Genomic DNA, 12813 nt, shown 5'->3' with positions numbered 1-12813 from the left:
CTCACCTGTGGGCTGCCTTTTCATCACCGGTTCATTGGCCATCGTCCAGAGCTTCGTGGGATTCTGGCAGGTCATGTTGGGGGGGGGGGGGCATGGTTTAGGCCTGCCGCTCATGGGGGTTGTCTTACCATACTTCACCCGTGCTGGTCGGTGCGAGTTTGTGAAGAGAGAGGATTCTTTTGTCTCCCCCTTGCACCGACTTCATCTGATTGGTGTGGGTACCCCTATCCTGCGATAGCTACTCGAGTCTTCAGGGCTCTCACGTTTCTTCACCACATCAAAGCAGGGCTCCATTGAAGAAGCGACGTGTTTAGATGCTGTATAAATCTCAATTGCGTTTTGAGTTGTGCGTTTGGCTACAGTGCCACCCGTTTGTGTGTGTGTGTGTGCGTGCATTCGTGCGTGCTAACTTGTGCTTGTAGTGTTTAGAACTTAGGTCCCCGTCATCACAGTAGACTCATCAGAGCCCCTTGGTTTAAAATCATCATTATCAGCCATGCTCGATCTACTGCTGCACAAAGGCCCTCCCAAAGCCACGGCCTTCCCTCCCTCATTGTCCATCCACACTTGCATTCACTAAACTTTCTTTAAAATGCGTCCAGGAAAATTATTTTAAAGGAGTCTAGTAAAAACAGCTTTCATTTAGAACGAGAACTTAGTAAGATGGGTAAAGTTATGAAAGTTAAGTGGCGGTGGCTTCCCGCACAAATTAACAAAGGGTGGTGCTGCTCATCTGGAGCTCGCAGCTTTGAACCAGCAGTGGAAATTCCACATTCCTATGACCAACTCACCAGGAATGCACCCAATATTGTTAGATATTAAAATCTAAGCTCAGCCTACAACAGGTGTTGTAGGCTGAGCTTAGTGCAACAAAACCCACTGTACTGTACTCCCTTTATTCACCAAATCGCACTGATGAGCACGGAGAGAAGTATGGTGAAACATGCCCTATGACCCGCGTGGGGAGGTGGTCGTCCAGCAGTGCACACGTTATAAATGGCCAAAATGACTCTTGACCAGGTTCTCACGACTTGTGTGAGCCCGGGGCGCTCGAACCACCGCACCACCGAGCGTGCGCGAGCGTGCGTGTGTGTGTGTGTGCGTGTGTGTGTGTGTATGTCACACCTACGTGCTCCTCCTCGCAGCGCTTGTGAACGTCTCGTTTCAAGCGATCGTCCTCCCATCGGCGGGGAGGACTCCGATGCCTGCGTCATCCGCGCTCGCGGGCGCCCGCCGTCGGCCGCGCGCTAGCGGGCACCAAGCCACTTCCCCCTGCCCGGTGTCGCGCACCCCGACGTCAGCCAAAGCGTGCCGCCCTGACAGCGGCCCCCACCGCGGTGATTGATGACCCCCTGTTCGAGGGGGCGGCAGGTCACAGAGGGGAGCCGCGGACGGGAATTCCGTCGGGTTGTAAGCGACTGCGCCGGCCTCGGCGAGCTACTGGGGGGGGCGGGGAGGGGGGTGGTGGCGGGGGAACAATTTCCCCCCCTCCCTCCCTCCCTCTCGGTCTCGTCGCTCGTCCCCCTGCGTGGTTAAAACCGGGCGCCCCGCAGCGTTCGGTGGCTGAGGAAAGACGAGGCCGTGACACTCGATAAGTGTTTGCGTCTGCGAGCACGCGCGTGTCCCATGCGGGACAAAACAACGTGCGGCGCTTGTGCCGTGCGGTTCGGTTCCAATGCCGAGAGCGTGGTTTGTAGTGCAGTTCCTTCTCGGAGACGCTGTTTTAGAAACGTGTTTCTGTTTTTTTGACCCCCGCCCCCATGTTATCGTGGTTTGTGCTGTCGGTGTCTCGCCACGAGGCGAACTGTCACGCCACAGCGATCGGCGAGAAGGCCTGTCCACGTAAGGCCCCCGCGAGGTACAAGGCAGCAGGAGGCGACGATGGCTACACTGTGCTGATGATTCATAACGAGGGCGAAACCGGTGTGCAGTCGTCTCGTCCTGCTGCTGCTAAATGACACGGCCACAGTTTTGAGCTGGCGGTCTAAAGCGAGTCTGTGTGCCTTATGGGAGGGAGGACCAATCTCATGACCACAACAAATTAACCTTTCTGTGAAATCTCAGAAGCAGCTCACCATCCGCTTCCGTGGGCCGACCGTCTCACGGGAAGGGTCGCGCTGAAGTGCGGATTAAAAATAATCGTCCAGATGTCTCAACGCAGCGGGTTCCTCCTTACAAACGAGTCTTGAGACTCCGTGAAGCTTTGAGAATCGGAATCTTTCTTTATCCTGGAGAAATCCGATGAGCAACGAAGCTCTTTTTGTAACAGATGTGTCAGTAGGGGTGGAACAATACCTTGACATCCTTGCGTCTCGTGTCGTCGTGTGTCCGCGAGCAGACCTGCTCGGGGAGTGCCACCGCGTGGGCCGCGAGGGGCACAACGCCTTCAGCCTGGCCCAGGGCTCCGGCGGCCTCTCTCCAGCGGCGCACCCCGCGCACGGCCTCAAGCGCGACCTCGTGCGGCTCGTCGGCAACCTGTGTTTCGCTCACCGCAGCAACCAGGACCAGGTGACCGCGCGCGGCGACCGGCGGCCGTGGCGAAATCGCCACCGTCACGCCGGCCAGACTTTACGCTCGCTTAGGCTGCCTGGTGCTCCTCCTGCGTGGAATGTTTCGCTGGCCGACTGCTCACCCGTGTCTGTCACCTCCCTGACCACTCGCCTACCCCACAGGGTCTGTCCGTAGCGGGGTGGGGGTGCGGGGCCCGGGGCGAGTGACACTGTGTAGCCACCCCCCCCGCCCACTGACGCATTCAAACTAAACCGGAAGTAATACGGAAGTATTACGTCTGGGCGAAGACCCCGGGGCCGGCCCAGGACACAGGCGGGAATATGTCGCTCGGCTGGCCTGGGAACACCCGTGGGAATTCTCTAGGAAGAGCTAGAGTTTGTCGCCAGGGAAAGGGAGGTCTGGAACGCGCTAGTGAACACGCTGCCGCAGCGGCCCTCACCAGGACCAGCGGACTGGGAACCGAACGAATGAACCGTGACGTCAAAAGCGTGGGGCCTCCCCGAAACGCGGGGTACGGGAGCGATTTGCCGTGTATCCCCTAGGGACTGCTCTCCCCACTCAACCGCTCTCCTACCTAACCGCTCGCTAACCTTGCTGGCCGACGCCAGAATCCCGTGGTGACCGATGTTAATCATTTACCAATTGCCAACGGAGCATCATCGGTAGCGACGGCCAAACGGACGCCGTTTGCGTCCGCTCCCCCCCCCTCCCTCCCCGCGGCCTCTCGTTTGGGCACACGGTGAGAGGGCGTTGTTCTGTGCGAGCGTCTCGCCCGTCCGGTTTCATCGGCTGCGGGTCACGGTTTGCGGGGGATCGGGCGTACGGGGGGGGTCAGGGTTCGCACAAGGGGTCGGCTCAGGCGGTCGGCCGCTCGCCGTGAAGGCGACGACGACGAGGGGCTGAGTGAGATTGCCGAGCCGCTCGGCCATCCAGCGCTGCCCCCGTCCCTCCGCGTCACCGCCCGCCGCTGCAACGGCCGCCACCGCCGCCGGTGAAGATTCTTCCCACGGGTGACGCGAGGCGAACCGCGGGTGGGGGAAGTTATAGAAGCGGCTCGGCACTGTGGGTCGCCGGGGGGGGGGGGGGAGAGTTGCCGGGAGGGAGGGGACGGCGCGGGGACGTGGCCGAGCGGTAGCGCTTTTTTGCCGCTCGCTGGCGGAGCTTTGCGGTTGAGGCCACGCATTTGTGTGCGTGTGTGCCGACATCACGAACCCGGCGTGCCGAGTTCGATTCCCGCTCACGGCCAACACCGGTGACGATTATTTGAACTGGTCACCTGGGCCTCCCCTTGGTCGACTCGGCCTCAAATAAGTATCTGGCGCGATGTGTAAACATTGCCATGAGGGAGACAAAGCCGGCCGGGCGTGGTGCTGGCTACCCACCGCGCCGTGTGCCATGCCGCCCTTCATAGGTGCTCGCTAACAGCACTTGCCCCAACAGTCTGTTGATGGCTATTCAGGGGATCTTTGTCTTTGTGTGTGTGTGCCGACGTCACGGTCCACAAATAGCAACACTGGCCACACACAGCCTCCGCCAGCGTCGGAGGCTGTGTGTCTCCACTCTGAACGATGTTGTCCTGCAGCCGATGGTATAGTGAGCGTTAACTAAAGCGAGCGGGCTTGGGCAAGACACGCCGCTCTGTAAGGGTTCGCAGAGCGGCGGTCGGTCGAGCCTAAAGGCGGAGTCGCAGCCAAAGGAGGGGAAACGCGCTCCGCACAGATGGGAGCGCCGACGAAAGCATCTCATGCGCAGAAGCAGGACGTATGTTGAAATTATTTAAATTATTTGTCACCGGGCGTTTCCAACCGTGCTAATCGGAGGTGCGGGGGAAGGAAGCTGGATGGATTGTTGTATCGCGAGACCGAGAGGGATGGCAAAGGCTTGGTGGAAGCCTCGGTCAAGCGGTGGATAGAGCACGGCTGCTGCTGATGACGATGGTGGATGCAAGGAAACGTATAGGATATAACAAAAAGTGCATAGATTAGCGTACAACAGTAACGCGTTGGATAGTGCGACGCTTTCCAACGTGCGTTTTCTCATCAGGAGCGTTCGCTTAGCGGGAGGGAATTGGATGGGTAGCCTCGGGGCAAAAGGCGTTTTGAATTTTTGCCAAAAAAAAGTAAAAACAACTGCTCCAGTTAAATTTTGATTTAAAGCTTTCGTGACTGCAGGGATTCATATTCTTGCTGTGGTTTTCACACCTGATGATGATTGCTTGTGTTGCAGTCGAAACGTCGTGAGAATTTTGTTTTATATTTTTATTGTTTCCCTTCTACGTGACTTTATGGAAAGAACCAAGAACATAACTTCTCCAGTGTTAAGCCTCAACGTTTTGGACGACGCTTCGGTCAGCTTGGCCGGTTTCGGTCGCCAGTAGCAACACAGCTAACAATCGTCTCCTCTCGCGATACAATCGGGATGGACGTAACTAATGGACAAACACTTTCCACTTCATTTGTAAACCATTGAAAACATAACGCATTTATAACAATGCTTTCTATTTACTCTCTAGACTCTACCCCGATGTCCGCAGGGAGGTGTAGCGTTGGGGGGTTTGGGGGGCCTAGGTTGGGGGGGGCGGGGGGGGGTTGGCTAAGGATCGAATCGTCACACTGCTGCCCATCAAGATCACTCAACGGCGACACCAAAGGTGATCCACCAGCCGAGAACCAGCACCGCAGAGCGGCCGAAGAACCCAGAACCCAGACATCGCACCCCCGATCAGAACCGTTGGCTACGTACGGTGCGAAAGACGTTCAACATACGTACATAGAGGTATCGATTCGTATCCTGTCGTATCTGCTCCGCAAACCGGTAACTCGTTCCCCTGGCGCAGCGCCAGCGTCCTACCAAGAAGAAGCTGGCGCTGCCAACGCCCCCCCCCCCCCGCCTCGAGGCCTTCTCGACGGTTTGGTCTCGGTGACCCCTAGAGGGCAATCCCTGGTCCTCTCGCTCCACCCTCCCTGCGGCTGGGTCCATTATGGGATTCGAGGGGAGTCTTAGCCGCGCTAATCTCGCGACCGCGAGGAGTGCGCGCCCCCCCCCCCATTCCCCCCCCCCACCCCCCCATTCCCACCCCCACCCCCCCATTCCCCCCCCCACCGCAAGGCCAAGGAGCCCTCAGGGCCCTGGAGGAGGACGCCGCCGCCAAATTCCCCCGGATTAGAAGAAACGGAACGGAACGCGGCAGCCACCCTCGAAGGTTTCGCGGCGAGCCGGCGTGGAAATATGCGCCTTATTTATTTAGTTAGTTCGTTATTTATTTATTCGCGTTGGCTGCAGCGCACCTGGGCGAAGCCCGGGGTTTGCGCGCTTGGGCAGGGATTAATGCGCTATTAATCCCGGCGCGCGCCTTGATGTGACGCGTGTGACACGCGTGACACGTTTGATCGAGCCTGTGCCCCCCCTCCCTCCCCTCCTCCGCGCCCCCTCACACCCCCCCTCCCCCCCCTAAATATGCGCAGTGAGTGAACGCGGCGTTATCGTGGGAAGAAAACTTAGCCAGAGCCGAACGCAACGCTTAAAACGTTGACCTCTGGCCGACGTAGCAGGTTCCCTACGAACGAATGCGTTCAGCCGAGTTTGCTTTCATCGTGGATGTTCGCTGGTGCGGTGCCCCCGGCCGTGCTTCCGCTCCGCGGGCAAACTCCACGCGCCAAACGAACAAACTATAAAATGGAAACGGTTTCCGGGACACCAACAACAACACCAACAACAACGACAATGACAAAAAACGGAACGACGACAAGAACAACAACGTGCGATTCTTTTCGCGCGCGCATACGGTAGCAGTTGGTGCTCGATCAGTCGTCCGGTCCCGGTTTTGGTTCGCCGATTGCGCGCGTGGATGCTTTCACGCGTGATCACCGATTGGCAGCGACTAATTAGCACCGCCTGCTCCGTGAGATCTGTTGGAGTCGGCAGTTTGTGGAGTCGGCCGCCGAGCCGTTGGCGGCGAGCAATTCGCACACCTCGTGTCGAGCACAAGAGACGCGGTTGTCACACAGACTCGCGTGCGCGCACGTGTACGTGTGTGTGTGTGTGTAGCACGGGTGCTCGCAAACAGCACTTGCCCCAACAGTCTGTTAGGGGTATGCGAGGGTATCTTTGCCTCTGTTTATATCACATGTGGGGGGAGGTGGCGTGGTGGTTAGCGCTACGCGGCGCTACAAACCCGACGGCTCGAGTTCGATTCCCGCTCACGGCCAACACAGGTGACGATTATCTGAACCGGTCCTGGGCCTCCCCTAGGTCGACTCGGCCTCAAATGAGTACCTGGTGCGCTGTGTAAACATTGGCACTGGGGAGACAAAGGCGGCCGGGCGTGGTGCGGGCCACCTACCCCCTGGTGTGCCGTGCCGGCCTTCAGAGCACTTGCCACAACAGTTTGTTAAAGTCTATAAGGGGGATCTTTGTCTTTTATACAGTACTTACACATGCACTAAAAAATATATAATAGAATCAGGAAAAACCAGGATTCCGGCGAAATTGGCCACAGTGGCGCGTTTGACGGGTGCCGAGTGGGCGCCGTGTCAATTGGAGTAGATGATGGCATGTGTGCGTGCGTGTTTGTGTACGTGGGTGCGCGTGTACGCAGGCAGGTGTGGCGGTGGGCTACTTGTCTGTTGGGCGCGTAGGCCGTCGGGTTGGTCGGCCGGCCGGTGCATCGGGCGAGTGGATTCATGGACGAGTGTACTGATGTGTTTTGTGTGCTGGTGTTATCAGTAGGCTGGTGGGCTTTAGGACTGAGGTCCTAGTGGGCTCGTGTACTGGTGGGTCACTGGGGGGCTGGCTCACCGGTGTGCTAATGAGCTGTTGGGCTAACTAGTCGGTGAACGGGTGCACGAGCTTCCTAGATTTGGTGAGCTTGTGGACTGGTATGTTGTCGTGCCATTGTGCCGGTTGACCAATGGGGCTGGTGCGTTAATGTCCTGGTGGGTCAGTGGGCTAGTAAGACTTTCTAGCTGTTTCTCTGGTGGGCTGATGTACTGGTGTGCTGCAGGGCCAACGGGACTGGCGTGTTGATGGGATTCGGTGGGCCAGTGGTGGGTCGGTGGGCTGCTTTGGTTGGTGTGCTTGGCGGACTGGCCCGGTGAGTCGACTGGCAGCCTTCGTGTGTTTGGTGGATCGATGTTCTGGGGCGCTGGTGGGGCCTGGCCGAGTCGGTAGGTTGGCGGGCTGACTAACGGGCACCTCGGAAAAAGGGGGGGGGCTCCTTCTCTGCTCCCACCGTCCCGCCTCCACCGGTTAGGAGCCCTTCAAGTGCTCCCCGAAAAAAAGAAACTCGCCTTCCCAAACGTTCATAAAATTATCCACGCTCTCGATTTTTGACGCGCTGTAACCGAACACTGTTTTTGCTTCAGCACGGCTGTCACTTTGGCAGCTGCTAATTCTCCATGCGCCGCCTTTGCCCGCTCCTCGCTCCCGCGGTTAAAAACGCATCGGGGCCCCATCTAGCAGCGGACTCCAACGGGGCGGGTATTTTACAAGCGGCTTTACCTTAGACCCGTCCTCTTCCATTAAAGTTTAAGCTCAGTTCGGTTACTCACGTGAAGGATTGGCTGCATTAGGGTGAAAAAAAAAATCCCGTTGCTAGACCAAATAATGTTTTAATCTAATTAAGGGGGCCGATAGCCGCTTGGCGCGATTGCTGGTGGCGGCAGCAGGATGGGGGCCGTCGCTGCGTTGTGCGACGGGAGCCACAGGTGAAGACACGCGGCGTACGTACGCGCATGTACGTATGCGCGTACATTTGGGGGGGGCGGCTCTGTCAAGGCCGAGTCGACCTGTGGGGGGGTGGGGGAGGTCCGGTTACGGCGTTTGGAAGTCCGCCGGTGGTGCCGCTGGTGCCGCTAATGTGCGCGGTCGTGAGCCCGATCGCTGTAGTCGAGCCCTGCCCCTCCACCCGAAGGGGGCCATTGAAAACGAATTGATGACATTGGCGTGGAGGGCGACGTGGACGCCGGCGTCCCTCACCGTCCGTGTAGAGCGGTGGTTCTCAAAAGTGTGGTCCCCGACCGACCGACCACCGGCGGTCCGCGACGCTCCTCCTTCAGGTGGTCCGCAGGGGCTGGGACGCAGACGCAGGTTTATTATTATTATACCTTTTGTTTAGGACATTCATATTTTAGTTTTGCTTAATTAAAAATTAAGTTGGTGAACTTCCCTAACCCGAAGATTTAAATGCCCCCCCCCTCCCCACCACCTAATAAAACCCCTTACAGCTGCATAGAAGTGTTTTTACGTTGCGGTCATATGAATCATTTTATATTACTGATATTAAGAGAGAGAAGTGAATGCGTTTTGCCATCGGGGAATAGTGAAGCGTTTTGGTGGTTTGCATTGGCTTGAGTGAAAGTTTGAGAAACAGCCGTGTGTAAGAAAACACTCGTGGCTTCGCAGACAGGTTCGCCTTGATTTAACTAGGTGAGAGGGCATTGAAACGCCGTGTTTCTGGCAGGGATACCCCATGTGCAGTCGATTCAAAAAAATGTTCAACACTTTCCGTCAAGAGCACCGCCTTAAACATTTATACGAATGTAAAGGGAGCGACGTTAATTCTTCTTCCACGGCACACAGCGAGGGCCGGAGCGGGTCTAGTGCCGAGTGAGTTGCGTTGCTGACGGACGTCTTAGCGATTCTACCGTCGCGGCGATCCGACGGTTTGTCGAGATTCGAATTCGAGGATGCGAATTTTTTTTGTTTTTTTGTCCACCGTTTTTTGCATGGCCCCTCATTCGCCACTCATTCCTTTGTTTCATGCCTCCGGCCTCACCATCATACTTTTTTGTTTAACTCCCATATTAACCCTTAAGGGCAACATCACACGATTCGTCAAACAGCGCATCGTCAAACCCGCGCGATCCGCGGGCGAACATGTGCACCGCGGGCGGACGAATCGGTTTGGAGGGGCGACGGTTTGCTTTCGTCGGCTTTTGCGGTCGACGTCGCGTAGGGCGACGGCTCGTATTTGTCGCCGGGTGGATTGTGGGGGTAATTTTCAGGTGCGCGATATCGGGCCGGCCGCTGGCCGCCGCACCTGCGCACAATGGCTCGCTCTGTTTCCGCGGAACACCGCGGGGTGACGTCGGGGCATCTCTCTCTCTCCGTCGTCGGGCGCAGATAACGTTTCACCTCGCCTCGCTGTCACCGCGCGACGCGCGAAGGGTCGCGCCCGTCCGTTCGTCTCGTTCATTCATTCACCTTGACGGCTCGGGGACGTTGCAAACGCCGTCACAGTTGTCAGCGCTGGCCCCGGGGCTTCGCGTTTTTTTCACCCTCCAGTCGCCGCTCACCCGTGCGTAGCTCGCCGCTCGCGCGCGGTTTCTGTGTGGGCAGGTTTCACGACCCGGGTTTGTTTTTCTTTTTTGTTGCTTTGCGAAAGGCGGTGGCCTGGGCCACGCGTTGGCGTTGTGTGACGGGGATTTTGAGAGTTGTCGCGTTGGCCTTCACGCGTGACCTGGTGTTGCGCTTTCCCGGGCGATTACGGTTTGTCGCGGGCGAGCTCAGAGGGGCGCGTCCCGTGTATTTTTTTTAGCGCTTTTATTTTCTTTGCATTTATTTTATCTGTCGGTTGTATTCCAGCCGTGCCTTTTTGGCGTCTCGTTTTGGAACGAGATGAAGTGATTTCCGTTTTGCAAATTCTCGTCGAGAGCAATACGCGTAACATCGCCCCACGATTGGAGAATGGCGTCTGGGAGATGACGTCAAAGGACTACCTCTTGAGTCTCCATCACTCGTCTCTCATCCACGCCAGGCGGTGTCACCCGCTCGCTTGCGCCGCTGCGGGGAGCGTTCGTCGCGCGACAATCAAGCCCCCAAAGCGTTATTCGTGCTCCGCTGGAACGAGCGCGATTAGGTCAAAAACCCGAACTTAACACGATTACTCTTTGTGCGTGCGTGCCGTCATCGGGTGACCGGGCTGAGACCGTCGGCTCGCTGCACTTGAGAAGCCACTTTAATCACGGCTGGGTGAAACCTGGACGCAAACCCAGCACCACCGCCGCCCCGTTGCTGCCGACTCAGTGCTCTGTGACACGGCATTAGCGCCGTGAGCCGCCCGGCCACCTCCGGCGCTCTCTATTGAGAGTCGCCCGGGCGTGTAATCCCCGCTCGCCCGCTCGCCGCTTTGTGCTCAAGGGCTCCGAGGCCGGCGGCTTTCCGGATGCCGCGATCGCTGGCATCCGCCGGCAAACACGACGCGCGGTCGCTCGCTGGGAACGTCGGCAGGCGGCCGGGCCCACGAGTGGCCCGTCCCGCCGTGGGTCTCCGGCGTTCGTCGTCAACGTTGGCCGCGATCGGTTCACCGCCGGATGAAGGCCTTCCGCGCCTTGTCTCTCGCGGCGATTTCGGGGGTCGTGGATTAAGGGGGGTGGGTAGGGGGGAACCTGTTCACCATCGTCGCCGCCACCGCCGTTACACGCACGCACGTGTGACATTGGTGTACGTGCTGCGGAAAAACGTGCGCGCGTTTGCTTTTTACGTGCAGCGCCTATACAGTGAGGGAAAAAAGTATTTGATCCCCTGCTGATTTTGTACGTTTGCCCACTGATAAAGAAATGATCAATCTATAATTTTAATGGTAGGTTTATTTGAACAGTGAGAGACAGAATAACAACAAAATCCAGAAAAACGCATGTCAAAAATTTTGTAAATTTATTTGCATTTTAATGAGGGAAATAAGTATTTGACTCCTCTGCAAAACATGACTTAGTACTTGGTGGCAAAACCCTTGTTGGCAATCACAGAGGTCAGACGTTTCTTGTAGTTGGCCACCAGGTTTGCAAACACCTCAGGAGGGATTTTGTCCCACTCCTCTTTGCAGATCTTCTCCAAGTCATTAAGGTTTCGAGGCTGACGTTTGGCAACTCGAACCTTCAGCTCCCTCCACAGATTTTCTATGGGATTAAGGTCTGGAGATTGGCTAGGCCACTCCAGGACCTTGATGTGCTTCTTCATGAGCCACTCCTTTGTTGCATTGGCCATATGTTTTGGGTCATTGTCATTCTGGATCATATACTTTTTTCCCTCACTGTATATTCAAACAAATAACATCGTATATTTATGTATCATCATCATCATCATCAGCAGCAGCAGCAGCCTCAATTGGCCAATCGGACTGCCTTCTGATCACGAATGACGGCTTCCACACCTCCGACGGTCCCGTTCGGTCCTCCTGAATCACGGCGCAGGGTGTGAAGTGGCGGATTGTCCCAATGTTCGCCGCTCCCCATGGGGAGCGATCGCGCGAGTTAGCCGCGCATGGTTGTTCCGGAACGATGTTTGTCGCCTGTTACCGACCCGCGTCCGTTTGTTTGCCCCCGGCGCCGGCAAAACCATGCCTGCAGACGACGTCGGGGCATCTTCAACGAACGCCACCGCTGTGTCGCTCCTCCGATTGGCACCGGTATCCCTGCTGCAGCCTCCGATCCCCTGAACCTCTTCCCCCTGCTCCAGGGGGTCTCGGGTGGTGGCGGGGGGGGGGGGGCGTTGGCTGCTCGCCCCACGAGTTGAAAACCGCTGCGATGACGGGGTCACCGCAATCTGCCATTGTCCATCCGCTGCTGGATGAAGAATCCTCCACCCCATCAATCGCTCGGGGTTCCGGCGATACCGCAGTGCGTGCCGGGACACCGCCCGGCTTTGCATGCTGCAGTAGGTTTCTTTAAGGCTGCGAGGTGGCCAGGAGATGGCAGCACAGCAGTGTGGAGCGTTGAGAGTTATCGTCCTCTGATGCTGTGCCTGGGTTTTCCTTTCGTAGGCCCAGGCACCCGTTACTGGAATTGGCTAAACGACCTAACGCGGAACCCTCCTCAACAACTCTCGAGACTCTTTTAAAGAGGCTTTTTCCCGTGTGAATAAAATTACCGTGTTTTATTATTTTTGCAGCCCCCCCCCCCCCTATGAATTAGCTTGTCGGATGACGGCCCTACCCATTCCGTTTCAGCCATGGGGTCGTTTCAACAACATACTTCACCGAGCTGGTCACTGCAGATTGGTGAAGGGAAGGCCCAAAACCGGGTTTAGTGTGTGTGTGTGTATGCACGTTCTTTTGCACCGTACGTAGCCAACCGTGGAGGTGTGGCGACCGGGAATCTGTCTGTTTAACGCGTAGTAGTAGGCTTTCCCGACCAATATTATCCATATGCGGTTTTTTGGTTGGATCGCGTAAATAAAAACTCGTCGTTAAACCCGCCACCAGCCGACACAGCCAATTGCAAGGTTTTGTCACGTAAACAAACCATGCCAATTCGTTCTTGACTCAGCACACCGGTGTGTTGGAGAGTCAACCCACAGCATTTA

General features: G+C 56.9%; 1 protein-coding gene across 3 annotated transcripts in view; it reads left to right on the top strand.

Moving 5' to 3' along the window:
* The window catches only part of ATXN10 (ataxin 10), a 66913-nt gene that overhangs the window by 17937 nt on the left and 36163 nt on the right, over nucleotides 1-12813 (top strand). Inside the window, exon 9 of one of the 3 annotated variants that reach the window (XM_032972530.2) lies at nucleotides 2339-2508. The exons of 1 other annotated variant lie outside the window; for it this stretch is intronic. In XM_032972530.2, the coding sequence (XP_032828421.2) occupies nucleotides 2339-2508 (170 nt within the window). Of the gene's footprint in view, nucleotides 1-1145; nucleotides 1361-2338; nucleotides 2509-12813 lie in introns of those variants that run through there. One more of the 3 variants, XM_076074458.1, reaches the window with a different exon arrangement.

Source organism: Petromyzon marinus, chromosome 48, assembly GCF_048934315.1.
Source record: "Petromyzon marinus isolate PM22_M1 ecotype Great Lakes invasive population chromosome 48, UKy_Petmar_22M1.pri1.0, whole genome shotgun sequence".
In the NCBI taxonomy this organism is placed as follows: Eukaryota; Metazoa; Chordata; class Hyperoartia; order Petromyzontiformes; family Petromyzontidae; genus Petromyzon; species Petromyzon marinus.
Note: the sequence above shows the minus strand (reverse complement) of the source record. Positions and strands in the feature narration are given on the sequence as shown.